Raw genomic sequence first — 15,971 nt, 5'->3', positions numbered from 1 at the left:
ATAACAATGATGGAACAAGCAGCCGCAACATTCCTGATGGGTATCAGTCTGGACGTGAAGAATTCAATGATTAAGATAATTAGAAGATATAATATGTTTAAATGACTTAATTTGTAATTACCTTTTGGGTCCTTTCTTATTATGGTTTGACTTTTGCAACTTATCTAAACAACATTGAATATCCCGCATAAATATTTTGGTTTTTTTTTTTTTTTCTTGCTTGAACTCAGTTTGTGTAGCTCTGCTTTTGACAGGTATTAAAGACACTACATATATTACCCCAATATATATTTGCAGAGTTGTCTTATTTAAAAATTATTTTTCTATTTAAATTGTTAATCGTATATAATTGTGTATGTGTACGTTTGTTGATTTTATTTAGGAAATCAAATATTATTATATTAAATCTATTCAAATGTAATAAATGATCTATAGCTGAAAAAACGAAAGTATATAATTTTTTAAACAAGAATTTTGTGATGGTGCATATTGAGATGAGTGAATGACTAAATGAGCCGGTTGGGAGTTGGTCAAAGATATTGTAGTTTAAATCTGAAGACTAACGAAATTCTAGGAATTTTATTTTACAAATTCAATAAGGGCTTCAACTCAAAAATATTCAAAAATGGCTTAAAAATTTTCAATTAAATACTGCTTTTAGTTTCAAATTCTTAGAAGGGTTTTTATAAACGGAAAATGAAAATGAAGGGATTTGTTTTAGAACAAAATTTTATGAGGGGGTTATTAAACAAATAAAAATATAATTGAACTTATATTATGACCTATAATAGAAAAGGTTAATACTTTGAAATATCATGCTACCTTATTTTTTAAAATAGGTACATACATACATACATACATACATACATATATATATATATATGAAACTAGTTTCAGTCTACATTATTCAAAATAAAATGTAAGAAAAATATACGTGACCTATGTAACTAGTTAAATTAAAACATATGTTACATACAAATCTTATCTGAAAATTAGTTTGCCGTTGGAGTTGGATTGGAGTAGGGCTAATGTAGATTAATATATGTGATCTGTAATAATATTTATTGAAAAAAGAACGAGTATAAATGAACAATGCCGATCAATAACTTACCCGGGTTCAAGCTCGGTTTAAGCTTAGCTTGTTCAAGTTCTCATATAAAATTTCGGGATCGTTCATGGACTCGCCTTAGTTAAATGAACATGAACATACCCAAGGTAATCCTCGGCTTAGTTAATATACACCTCTATCCCGTTGTTTCATAATACTCGCAAATCTTTCTGTTTTCATCCGTTTAGTAATAATTGCAATATTTTCTTATTTCGTAATGACCTATAATTACTTTCTATTTCTATCAACCCCACTTAGACTATTTAAAATTACTACATTTCTTTCTCTTACTAACAATTAAATATATCTCTATTAACCATATTTTATATCAAATAATTCTACTTCTAGTCACAACCCTATAATTTTTCAAAAACTTTTAGCCAACACCACATTTGCGATTATTATGAAACATATGGAGTATTTATTTTCTAACAATATATAGGTAAATTATAGTATAGTGTGAGAAGGTATATCAAAATCTAATATTTTGTCACTTCCATATTATAATAAGGTTCATACCAAAGTATAAAAAACATTGTTTTCCTATGTAGTGACCAAACTTAGGTTAAGTCATTACCTAATCCACAAACAAGTTCGAGAAAAGCTAATTACATAATTACATTTATCGGATCAAACAGAATGCGACCACTTCATTGTCTACAAACTTGATACTCCTTGTTCTTTGACAAAATTGCACAATTTGAGTCCACATAAAACAAATTTCGAACCATTTAAAGAGGAATTCCTTCTTTACAAATACTTATGAACAATATCAATTTTCTAACAATATATAATTATATTATATATTTTTTTTGACAAAATATAAGTATATTATGTTAGAGTGAAAACGTGTATCATAATTTAATTTTCACTCTAGTCCATAATATAATAAGGTTAATTCCATAATTTAAAAAAGATTATTTTCTTATGTCATGACCAATGATAATTTAGGTAATTACCTAACCCACAAACAGCTTCGAGAAAACTTGAGTACATTTAACAGATCAAACAGGGGTTGCGGTAGTTAAAAACATGCGACTAACTTCATCTTCTAAAAACTTGACACTCTTTGTTCTTTGACAAAACTGCAGAACTTGAGTCCACATAAATCATATTTTCGAACCATTTATTCCAAAATTCGTCATTTGCAAATAATTATAAATGCGATTGTTGTTGAGATTTTTGTATGAACGAAAACCTAAAATCAAAAGGTGCAAAAAAACAAAATGCAAAAACACAATTATTTTCGAAATTTTATCACGATTTTAGCTGGGATATGCGAAATTATCAACGATTAACATTGAATTCGGGAATGGGGGGCTAATCTAAGGTATGATTGATGAACGATGATGAATGAAGAACGATGAGCGATGAGCGATGATGAACGATGATGAGCGATGATGAACGACGAACGACGAACGATGAACGATGATGAGTGATGATGAACAATGAACTATAAACAATGATGAGCGATGATGATTGATGATGAAAATTTTTGATGTAAATCATGAATGAATTTAATTTTATGATTTATAATTATAATTACAAATTCGAAAATTAATATTTATTATAAAAAAGTTTTTCATAATTTATAAATATGTATTTCTAAAAAAAATACACGTATTAAAAAGAATACAAAAAAGAATACAACTTTAATACATTATGGACATTAAAAATAATTCAAATTAATAATAAAAATACAAAATACGGCCCAATCATATTTTGCCACATCAGCAAATTGTGGTGTCATTTTTTAAGAATGACATTGTAGAATTTTTAATATAATGCAGTGGTTCAGAATCAATCAAACTTCCAGCCATTTCCTGGGCAAATAAATAATGCACTTCTAACAGGCTGATAATCCTAAAGTAGCCTTCAAAGTTGGCCACAGAATCTGTAAACTTGCCATAATTGGGACAAGCAACAGGTTGATCGAGCTGGGAATCTGATTCAATCAATATTGGATTCAAAATTTTCTAGCATGTCTCACTATTAAGTATTAACTGTACTCAAATATCCCTAATTCAATGTCAGGTCAGAGTTGAATAAGGGACAACTCGAATACTACGCCTGTCTAGCCTCAAATTAACATGATGGTTACGGATTGTTCGGTATTTTTATGTATGTAGTATCAGCCCGAAATAGCTGGACTTCGCAGAAAAAAGACTCAAACGGACATAAAAATACAGAACAATCCCAGCCTGCATTCATCCTGAACTTCAATTTCGCAAAGTCCACCGATTTCAGGCTCACTTTCCCATGAATGCTATGAAAATCATAAGCTCAAAAATAAAGGCAAATTGATTGAAAGAATCACAGGAAAGGATGGGGACAATGAACACTCATGAGAAATTATTGAGTGCAACTTTCTATCCATTGGTAACCACCAGCAAAAAGAAAGGAGTGTCATTTTCCAACCAAATTGATGTCTCATGACCACACTTTACAGTCACATACAAAGTTCATACATCACAAGAGGCCTTAACTTCTAACCTAGATGTTAGGTCAACTACCCTTTCTTCTCCTAACAGTTCATCAAATAACTCCCCTTGCTAATATGTAAGTTTAATCCAGAGTAAACACCGTCCAACAATGCACATAATCTATTAATCTTGGACAATGATATATCGGTCCCAAGGACAGGAACTTGTCGATGTATTGGCAATTTGGCATGCTGGATAAAAAAAGTTTGTACAAGATCAATCCTGTTCCCTCTCATGGATAAAGAACTCTGTGATAGAGACAATAATTCCTGTGAAACTTCCTATTTTAAGCAAAACAATAATAGCTTTCTTCAAAGAGGCAATCAATCAAAGATGTAATCCACTTTGTGGAAAAATAAATGAATGTGCAAGTCCAAAAAAGTGCTGTAAAAAATAATTGAATCAATCCGATAAAAAAACTCGGGGGAAGTAAGAACAGGTGAAACCAATTACTACCTAACTACTTATTCAAGTGTAGAAGTCAAGAAAACACAAGATATTAAGTAAACTTCTTTCCAAATTTAGTTGAAAAAGGGTAGATTATATGGACAAGTAACAACCAGATGCGTCGAATAGAATGCACTGACATAATATTAATTTATGCAAGACAGTCAATATCCCAAACCAATGGTACTCTAATTCCAGTACTCATGCCAAACATAAGTATGTGTTGCCACTCTAATACTCTGCTATGATGTATTTCCAATTTTTAGGTCCAAAATAAGTTTCATGCATCTATACTACTATACCCACGAAGACCCGACATTACTTGAGGTGAAATTGTGGGTCAGAACAAGTGCTGAACAACATTAGTCTCAAACACGAATGCAAAGCTACACAGTTGCACTATCAAAACAGAGAAACCGTATGCGTAAAGGTCAGCATCAATTACTCTCAGTGGAAGCAGCAAACAACTGCTAAGATTATACAGCTATTAAAAGCATCAAAAGAATTCCATCAGCAGAAAATTAAACATCATTTTATGCAGATTTTAGTCAGTTGACAGTGCCAAATGCACCTTAGCACTTTAGCAAATATAAATGGCAGCCGATGAGGCCAAAGTAGTACATAAGTAAGACTGAACAATGTGAACATATATCTAAAGTAAATATCCAAAACACATCTCCTAAATAAATGTAGCAATTTCGAATTCTGCACATTCACAACATTCAACTGGAATGAACAACTTCTTGAAACTACAGATAGATAAATAAACAAGCAGAAAGCATGTAATGTATCATATATAAAAATACCATAAAAAGGATGAAATGAAATAATTAAACTTCCTTTCTGTGAATTGCTTTGCTGCTTGAATTGTTCATTGATTACCATTGGTATTACTGCTACCAGTTGACCACCTTCTCAAAGCACATGCTGCTATATTTCTACCAAACAAGAAGCTTAACTTCGTCCTGAAAAAAGACCCGCGGCCATTGCTCCTAGGAGGAGCCTGAACAGATGTTACATCTGTGTCCACTGCTGGAAAATCAGCGCCATCTTCCTGAGCTCCTCCCGCTTCACTTGCACTAGCATCAACAGCCTCGATCTCATCAGCATCCAAATTAACAATCAATGCCTCCCTCTTCTCCCTTAACCACTCAACAACATCTCGAGTCACATCCCTACACTTCTTAACCTTAATCTTGACCAAGTTGGGGCACCCCCAAGCCAATGCCTCCAACCCATTATCCGAAATGGGGCAACTCTTGATGCAAAACTTCTTCAATGCCGAGCATTTTGAAGCAATGCACGACATCTCCGCATCGCCAATAGTCTCACTACTACAAAGCGCCAACCTCTCCAAATTCCGACAATTAGAAGCAATCACCTCCAAACTCGTGTTCGTGGGATTAATGCCAATCAACACCAGTTCTTGCAAATTAACACAATTCTTCCCTAACACAATCAAACCCTCATCACCAATCTTATTAGTCCTCCACCCATCAATGTGAACCTTCCTCAGCAACTTACACCGCTCCGCCACCGATATAATCCCTATATTAGTACACTCAGGTGTCTTAACAAGATGCAGAATCTCCAAACTAGCACAATTAGACAGCGCAGATAACCCCAAATCAGTAACCTGTATCCTCTCAAGATGAATTTCAACTAACCCATTAAAATTACTATTATCACTACTATTATTACTATAATTGTAATTGTAATTGTAATTAGATTTATCAGCAGCCATCATTTCCAAAACCCTATCCCATTCCCCCAAACACCGAATCAATTTCAAAGTCTTGAGATTTTTAGACCCAACAATCAAAGGCCCAAACAACTGCCCATTATAAAGCTCCTTCAGACAAATACTCTTCAACGACTTCGCCGCCAGGCCCGGCCCGATGGGCTCGGCGGCAGCCTCTGAATCACCATCGTTGTTAATCCCACGAAGCCGCTTAATCGAAATCTCTTCCAGCAAAACGCAGTGCTCAAAAACAGCGTTTAACCCTTTAGCACCAAAAACGCAGGACCCACAAGAGAGCTTTTTAAGGGACTTACAGTTCTGCGCAAAAGCAGCGATTCCGAGGTCGGTGAGCTCGCGGCAACCCCGGAGTTTCAGGCGGGTCAAGTTCCGGCACCGGAGAGAGATTAAAACAAGGGCGTCGTCGCTAATACTGATGGATCGACGGTCGCATCGAAGAGCGAGCTTCGTAACCGAGTCAAATCGGGAGAATAACGACGGCAAGTGAGCCGAGATCTCCGTGTTAGCGTTGAGGGAGAGACGACAACGACTTTGACCTTCAACGAGGAACCACCGTTTACAGACAAGGGAGCACCGTTTACGGTCGCCGGAGGAGAGAGAGAGGAAGATGTGGGCCAAACATTCGTCGGGGATTTCTGATGTTGGGTCAGGGAAGATGGGGCCAGGCCCAGGATTAGGCCCATCTTCGGATTTGACAACTGGGGCGTGGGTTACCGGAGGAGGTGGCGGAGGATGCGGCGGAGAAGGAGGGTGAGTGGTGGTGGTTTTTGACATGGGGGTTGTTGATTTTTTACGGGAAGAAGAGGTGAAGCGAGTTGTAAAGGAGAAGGAACGAGAAGGATGGCGAGTCAACTCGGGTGAGTTAATTGGAACGGAGGGTGATTGGCCCATCCAGAGTGGCGGTTGAGGATCACGCGCCGTCGCAGAAGGTGGTGGAATGAAAATGGGATAGGGAGGAGATAGAGAGAGTTATCATGAGAAGAAGAGCCGTTGGCATTTCTCCGGAAGATGCGTAGTAATGGTTATTATCATACACATTCGTTTTAAATTTTTTTTTTTTTTTTTTTAAAATTTCTCTTTACTCCGTAGAATTTTTGATTTGTTGTTTTTTTTTAGGATGGGAGTGGGAAAATAGAAAGGGAAAATAAATAATGGATTATGAGGAGGAGAGAGAAAGAAATGGGTCAAGGCTCAAGAGGAAAAAGCCTAGATTGGCCAATCAAAGTTTAAAGTTCAAAGGTCTAAAAAAGAAGATACTATTAAGTAAAAGCAAAAACAAAATTACAAAGTTTTCTCTATTTTAATTGATTAGTGTACAAATATGATTTATTTTATTTCTTGAAATGACTACTAGGGGTGAACATGGTCTGGTTTGGTGCGGTTTGAGTCTAAACCAAACTAAACCGCAAAATACGGTTTGGTCAATTTTCCAAACCAAACCAAACCATATTGGTATTGAAACCAAACCAAACCAAACCGTAATAATGCGGTTTGGTGCGGTTTGGTTTGCGGTTTATAATGAGACGACATTTTTTCCTAAAAATTGTCAAATATTAATAAATTTATAACAAAGTTCAAATAATTAGCTCAAAGGGATTAAATTATACTACAAAGTTTTAATAAAAATAATAACCAACTAATCAAGTGCTAACACAATAACACATAATGAAAGTAATACATAACAAATTAACAGTGGAAAAAAAACATAATACATTTGTCCAAAAAAAAAATTCATACTGCATTATAGTTTTTATAATTGGCAGCAACATGTGACAAGTTGAGTTATATGACCTATTGAGTTTTAAGTATTGATATTTGAGAATGAGTATAGAGTATAGTAGTATACAGACCGTATAGTCTTCTAATGATTTTTCATTTTTTTTTTTTTGTTTTATTATCTTTTTTATAATATATAATAACTATTTTAATTTATTTAAAATTATATAAATATTAAAATGCGGTTTACTGGTTTACGGTTTGGTTTGGTTTATAATTTTGAAAAACCAAACCAAACCGCAAAACGTATTTCCCAAAAAATCGAAACCAAACCGTATTTTTCCAAACCGTAAACCAAACCAAACCGCTAAAATGCGGTTTGGTGGTCTGGTTTGGTTACGGTCTAGACCAAACTGTGTACAGCCCTAATGACTACATACTTAAATACAGTATTTCGAATAAAAATATTATCTTTATATATATATATATATATATATATATATATATATATATATATATATATATATATATATATATATATATCACAAATAATACCCTTTCGATGTAATTAATTCAAAATGGAGGTATTTATCAAGTGTAAAAATAAAATATTTATCATAGATAATAATCGAGAAAATACAACTTTATCTCCTTAAGTTGTGTTCTCTTCACCTTCTAGACCTAAACTCATTTTGAAGTTAGTAGTCCTTATTAAACTTATTAGAGTTTATAAGTTTATGCCACCGATTATGAAAAATAAGCGTTGTACAAAGTTTTAACAAAATTATAGGGTCAAACCAAATAGGGAATTTTATGGTAAAAAGTACTCCATATGTATAGTAGAATATATGGAGTAGTATAAAATACATGTATAAAAAAAAAACTTATACTCTCGTAGTATAAAATACACGTATAATGGTACATTAAAAGTACCACTGTAACCATAGAAAATTACAAAATGTTATTCAGTGTTATGTGAATTTATTAATTAGCCCTCCTATATGCATCCCAAATAAATAGCAGCTATTCGTCTAGTTGCACTCCAATTATTATGAAATGAAGGGAGTAATTTTTATTGCACCTCTCTTTACTCATACATAGGAGTCACAGTCCAGTCTACATTTCTTTCATTACCGGATTCAACCTCAACCTTTTAATATTTTGAAATAACTCTGATGAATAGAGCTTGGATAAATATACCTTAAAAAATGTTTAGTTACTTATTTGTTCTTATTAATATTAATTACCTTTTTTTAATTATTTTTTACTTTTAAGATTAGTGCGCGAACATTTATACCTCTAAAATATCTGTTTATATATTTTTCCGTCATTAATTTTATCAATAACTAAAGTTATAACATAAAGCCAAATCAAAAGAGCTCTACGAATATGACTAGCTATGCCGTGTATGTTAGCCACCCTAGTTCTTGTATTTACCCAATTTACAACGTAAGATAATCTTGATTATCAAGAAAAAAAATGAAAACTAAAATTAATTATTTTCTTTTATTATATTGACTTTTAAAAAATTCCAAGTGCACAAGTTTGTTCCATTAAAGATTTGAAGTGTTGTATTAAAAGTGGTTTATCTATTTATATATTCTGATAAAAAGTGGTTTTTCTGTCGTAGCTCCTTTTTATTTCTTAGACAAACATTGCTTGTAAATTATTTTAATCAATTCAATTCAATCAAAATGGTGTTATTTATTTAACTTTTTTTTAACGATCCAAAAGAGTGGACGTAAACAAAATGAAACGGAAGGAGTGTGTATTTTTTAATTAAGGTGTGGGCGTGTGGAGGAATAACAAATTTTCACTTAAAAAATGGGTTTAAAGGGAGAACAAAGATAAATAAGATGATGGATGGCTTTGGAAAAGGAATCTAGAATGGGCCAAATAATGACCAGGTGACCAAGCGTGTCTTAAAGAGTATTATTGGCATGGGTTTGAACGTTCCTTCTTTGGACTAACCCCATCAATCTATCATCATCCTCCTTTTCTTTTAAATTTTGAATTTCATCTTCCCATTTCATTACAAAGTCTAATACCTATACCAAGATTACCAACCTTCTTAATTATTTCCTCTCCAAAAGTTGAATAAAAAGGAGTTAAAGTAGATCTATATATAAGACGATGGGGTCAATGTAGATCTTTTCTCTTGACTTCTCGAGGGTTTAATCTAATGTGTTTGATTTAATAATATTATTTTCATTATAAACAAATAATTTTGTTAGGTCCAGACAAACATAGTAATTAAGAAATTCAGTACTCCGTATGATGGATATGTTAAATATTTTATCATGTTTGTGATACATGATATTTAAGAATATTGTCTTACATAATGTTAAATTAAATTTTCTTATATTTTAAGTATAAGTGTCAAACTTTCTTCTAAAGGTTGTGTATGTTGTCATTTCACTTGGGCATCAAAAGCTTGTTATGTACTTGTAATTTTCATTTTTTTCATGTGTTCATATCATATTTAACATTACAATCTTCCTTTGTTTTAGTTAAACTTGTTTAAATTGTGGATTGAGTGTTCAATAGTAACTATCGTAAGTTATGTATTAAAAAATACATAAACAATGGCGTGGAAATTGAGGAGTTTTGTTTAATCAACAACCATACCTACATACAAACTACTTTGTTGATGGTACGCACTTATATTACTTATAATTTAATGCATGATTTGTGCACCCGATTAAATAAAAAAAAGACAGAAAGAACATTTAGATGTTAGATAAAGAACATGTAGGTTTTTGAAAAAGAACATGTTTGTATTTAAAAATGAACATGCATTATTAAAGAACATAAAGACATTACAAAAAGAACGTGATAAAAACTTTATTAAAATTTTATGAAAAATCACACATTAACGGAAAAAATCTTTACCAAAGATATCATTTCCCCAAAAATAGTTATCTCTCTCCAAAAATTTAACTTTCCCATAATAATTTTAGTTCTCTCGCTAAAATATTTTCAACTAAAAAAATTTAAGATTTCATTTTCAAATTAAATTTCAAATTTTAAAATTCAAAATAACATAGGTTATAAGAACATAAGTTATAATGTAAAGAACATATACTTCATACCCGAAGAACACACTGACCAAACTCAAAGAACATACGATAAAAAAAATAATAATTAAAAAAAAATGATGATATATGATAATAAAAAATTAAAAAAAATAATTGTGCGTCACTCATTACTTCAAATAACATACGAGTCAAATTCAAAGAACGTACATTATATTATTGAAACCCAAAAACATGTTTAATCAACATATGTTAAAGAACATAAGTATAAAAGAACATATTATCAAACATATATGGATATGTTCTTTGTCAAACACGATATGTTCTTTATCAAACAACCGATATATTCTTTCTGCCTTCTTGATGCACCATGCACATGATGCACCCTGGTGCATTATCCTATTTTCACTTATAATTAAAAAAAAAAAAAAAAAATCCTTGTTTCATGAGAAAGTGAGAATCGTCATGTCCATAAAATTTACACGTGTTCTTCTATACATGGATTGTATTTACTTTGCACCTATATATATTTATTTAGTTGTTATCGTGCATAAAGTTATTACCAAACTTATTTACATGTCTAAGATCTCCATCTCATACGTATGATCATTAGTAAAACGTATAATGTATTTATAAAATTATGAATGATTGACATTTATTTTGAAATTAATTGGACATTAAGACGATTCAACGAAGTCAATTGGTATGATAAGATCTTTTTTTAATACTACCTTCGTGATTTTTAATACCAAACTACCAACAAAGGATTACTTTACAAATAATTAGGGCCGAGCAAAAATACCGAAAAATCGAAAATCCGAAAAACCGATCCGTAGGTACCCGATTCGATAACCATAACGGTTCGGGTACTCGTCCCGATAATTTGTTATCGGGTATGGTTATTGGGTATCATTTTAAAATTAACGATTACCCGATCCGATCTAATAAGCATTATTTTGTTTTTTTTCCCTACTTAAATCTATTATTTTAAAATCTAAACTCTTACTTTACTTCATAATTACTTTATAATAGTAATATTATTAATAATTTGGTCAAAATCATATGATATTATAGTTAATTAATTGTAAATTATATCATAATAACTACATAATTAACTTTAATTATCATTATTGATATTTTATTGGGTACTCGATAACCGATTCGAAAATCCGGGTACCTGAAATCCGGATATCCGAACTTATAGATTCTGGTTATGGATATCACTTTTAGGGATTTTGGTTATCGGGTACCCGAACCGTTAATACTAAAGGTACAGGTATTCATCCCATACTCACCCATACCCTTTTGTTACAACTAGAAATTAGTAGAGATTGTAGATAAATTGTTGTAACGCTAAACACATAAATAATAAATTAATTAAGAAGATATTTTAGGAGTACGTGGAAGTGTGGAAGATGCAATGTAATGAACTTCTGTTGTAAGAGGCTATTAAATATATTTAAATTGTATGTCGACGTTGGTTTGAAGGATCAAATCATATATGTATATAACTAATATAAGACCATTTCCCATATATAATGCCAATGAATGAAAAAAGAAAATTGAAAATGAATTCCCTTTTTATTATTTTTTTATTCTTTTATATGGACAACTATAAAACTTTATGTCATTATGTGCCATCACTTTGAAAAGGAAATTTGTTTGATTTACAAGTGATTAACAAATAAATCCGGGTTTGGATGTCGATTTTGTTTCTAACTGTACGCTAACTCTTCAATGATTGTCTATAGATATTTGTTTGAGTTTTTACCACTCCACAACTATTATGTTTCAGAAGTTTAATTAAACAACTCATATAACCAATACACTCTAATTAATCAAGTTTTGCAATAATACGGAGTACGTAGTACAGGACACACCTATTAGCCAGCTACGTATTAGACTATTAGCCACGTACTTAGTTGCAATTATCCAAAAATCAATTATATGGCCATTGAATTTAGAACTAAAATGACAACTCCCTCCTTTTTATAAGAGTGGTCTTTATCAATCCCTTCGTCAATGCACATTAGTATGGGAAAATAAATAAGTGATAACATGGAACAGATCAACAGAAAAAATTCAAATTAGTGTAAAATCTATGAGAACGGAATTGATAATATAGTTCTGGGCTTCTGGAGTTCTGGCCCAAGTTGAATGAACCTTGCACATTACTCTGTATTAATTATTAGAGATTATATAAAGTAATTTTACAAAAAAAGGTGACTCACAAAAGATCGACAATGATAAACTCCTTATTACGAAGTTGCAGAAGGATAAAAAGTTAAGTTCATGAATTCATCTTATACTCTTTCTGACCTTCTGTATTTTATTACCTGTTTTATTTATTTATTTATTTATTTTAAAAAAAAAACAAAAATAAAAATGAGTAAAAGTGGAGAGGAGAGAAAATATGAAAATATTAAAAATATGATGTAAGTAGATCACTAGTGGGAGGAAATAAAAAATTAGTAAAATACTAAAGTCTCCAAATAAAATACAGAGTACTCCATAAAAGAAAAGTAATGTAAGTACGGAGTAATAAAATATGGAAGGGATATTATCACTAAAAAAAAAAAATCAATTTCATATGTATAGTTGCTTCAATTTTATTTATTTATTTTTTTTAAAAAAAAATTAAGTTTGATATTACTTTTAACTATTTATTCTATTTATAGTATCAAAATATCCCAAAAATAAATTTCAAATTCAACTTTTAGGAATTAATTTATCATTCGTATTCTTAACACAAATTATTGCATGCATTTGAGAGCATCGAAAATGGTACTCACTACTAGAAAAAGGCTTTTTTCCGACCGAAAAGATCTGTCGCTGGAGCGTGATATTCCGTCGCAAATCATATCAACAACGGAATTCCATCGTTACTGTCTGTTGGAAAACAGTTCGTAGGAAAAAGATGATTTTTCGAGGAAAATTCCGTCGGAAAGGGTGATTCCGACAGATCTTACAATGTCGGAAAAAAAATTGCCTTTAGTTCACATTCCGTCGCTATTTTACGACAGAAAATCCGTCGTTGAAATTGCCCGTAATGACGGAAAAATCATATCGGTCGTTAAGAACTCATTTTCGACGAATTACTTCCATCGCAAACCTAAACTATCGCAAGGGAATTAAATTCCGTTGCAAATTTACGACGGAATTATGCGTCATAAATGTACGACGGAATTAAAATCCGTCGCAATGTTTGCGACGGAATTAAACTAAACTAACATACATTATTATAATAAACTAAACCAAACTAAACTAACAATATCATGCCGTACATTATTATAATAAAATATCAACCTAAACTAACATATCATGCCATACTTTATTATACTAAATCAAACTAAATTAACATGTCATGTCTTATATTATTATAATATACCAAACTAAACTAACATATCAACCATTATTATAATAAAGTAAACCAAACTAAACTAACATAAAATAAAAACAATAATAAACTAACATATATCTAAGTCACTAACATGCCAAGTATAAACTAAATTAAGAATTTTAGAAATTATAATGTCACTAACCTCTAAATCTGCACTTTCTATTGAGATTTAAAGCAAGTAAATGTACAAATCCTATAAATAATAAAAATTAAACCTTATTTAGGGTGTAAAATGTCAATTTTTATTCAAAAAAAAAATGAAAAAAATAAAGAGGAACACTTATCGGCGGCAGAACGACGGGAGGATGAAGGTGGCGGTGGTTCTGGTCGCAACAACGACGGAGTTAAGAGGAACCTGTACAAAAAGGGGGTGGTGGTGGTTAGGGTTTAAACACAAAAAAAAAAAAAAAAAAAAAAAAAAACAGTGGCTGCCCGGCTGTTGTGAACGGCGCCGAAGGGAGGCTGCTGTGACTGACAGGCTAAAGTCGTAATCACCTAATCAAAAATAATATCTAAATCCACTAACTATGTAGATAGGGAAGAAGGGTCGAATCCACAGAGAAACGAGTCTTTCTATTCCTAATCAATTATTATAATCTAAATTATCAAGTAACCAATTTGTTATTATAAAAGGGAACTAAACTACTAAGAGTGAAAGTGGGAAGGAATAAAAGTAGGAGGAAATCAAATAATAAAAGACCTAGGGCATAGGTTCACCAATAAATAATATTCCAGGGTAAAACATAATAATCAATCACCAATGCATCAATTAATCAGATCATAAAGGGCTTTCGCTACGTATTACAATCACATAATTAATCTACCGGTATTAAATCTCATTTCTCGAATCTCGACTTAACCATTTATAAATTAACCCGCCTATTGAAACTAGACCTAAACATCAATTCTCATCTCTCGAATCTCGAATCAATATTGTCAAACTCATGCATAAAAGATCAGGCCTAATCTAGTAACAGAGCATTAAATCAATCAATAGGAAATTAATCAAGCATTGACAATCAACAACAACAAATTACCCCTTCATATTATTTATGGATCCCCATAAACCCTAGAAAGAAAACTACTCAGACATAATTAAAACTAAACAAATCAAAGCAATTAAACAAGTCATGATGGAAGAAATAAAATAAATAGCTGAGATTAAAGGAGAAGAAATCGTTACCAAAGTTGAAGGAAAAAAGAGATGGAATTAAACAAAGAGTTGTAGAGAGAGAAAATAATACTAGAGTTTAAGAGGAGAGAGAGAGAAAGTCTAAAGGAGAAGGTAAAAAAAAAGAGTCTAAAAAAAAGATACTAAACTTGCTTAACAGAAAAGTATTTATATTAAGCAAGAATCCTAAACGACGATTAAAAATCTACTAATGCCAACACGCGCCCGATCGGGCGAGGCACCGTCCGATCGGGCCCGCCTTTTTACTCCCAATGAATGTTTCTCTTCTCGCGCCCGATCGGGCGCGGCACCGCCTGATCGGGCCCGCCTTTTTACTCCCAATGAATGTTTCTCTTCTCGCGCTCGATCGGGCGCGCCATCGAGCGGAGACCCTTTGGGCTACTTGGACTCCTTGTTTAGGCTTGTACCTCGGCCCAAACCAAATATCCTCCTTGGGGCTTTAATCATTTGGTCCAATGCCTCATCTTCTCATAAGTCGAGCCCTTAATCACCGGTTCGATGACTCTAACCGATCTTGGGCTATGAAAGATGGTCGTGCTCCTCCAATGCTTGTAGTCGCTCCATAAAATCCCGGGAAAATGCTCCAAGAGTGCAATTCGCCAATTCCCTATAAAACTCAACCAAAACTACAAAAACACTAGAAAACACATATTAGTAATAAAAGTGGCTCTAAAGAGCCAAAAACACTACCAATTATGACCAAAGACGGGGGTAAAATACTATATAAATTGGACACATCAGTGACCGGTGCTTGCTATGAGCCGGTGGTGGTTACCGGAGTGTTTAAATTAAAAAAAAAAACTCACCGGTGGCGGAGAACTACGGGAGGAT

General features: G+C 32.3%; 1 protein-coding gene across 1 annotated transcript; it reads right to left on the bottom strand.

Moving 5' to 3' along the window:
* Positions 1 to 4,596: 4,596 nt before the first annotated feature.
* Positions 4,597 to 6,979, bottom strand: LOC145561906 (F-box protein SKIP2-like). The gene has a single exon (XM_081622033.1). It carries the CDS (start codon positions 6,686 to 6,688, stop codon positions 4,910 to 4,912), a length of 1,779 nt encoding a protein of 592 aa, XP_081478159.1. The 5' UTR covers positions 6,689 to 6,979; the 3' UTR covers positions 4,597 to 4,909.
* Between the last annotated feature and the right edge of the window lie 8,992 nt (positions 6,980 to 15,971).

Source organism: Chenopodium album, chromosome 10 (assembly GCF_948465745.1).
Source record: "Chenopodium album chromosome 10, dcCheAlbu1.1, whole genome shotgun sequence".
Classification (NCBI taxonomy): Eukaryota; Viridiplantae; Streptophyta; class Magnoliopsida; order Caryophyllales; family Amaranthaceae; genus Chenopodium; species Chenopodium album.
Note: the sequence above shows the minus strand (reverse complement) of the source record. Positions and strands in the feature narration are given on the sequence as shown.

Coding starts and splice junctions, on each gene's coding strand:
- LOC145561906 (XM_081622033.1), bottom strand. CDS start 6,688: ATGGGCCAATCACCCTCCGTTCCAATTAACTCACCCGAGTTGACTCGC.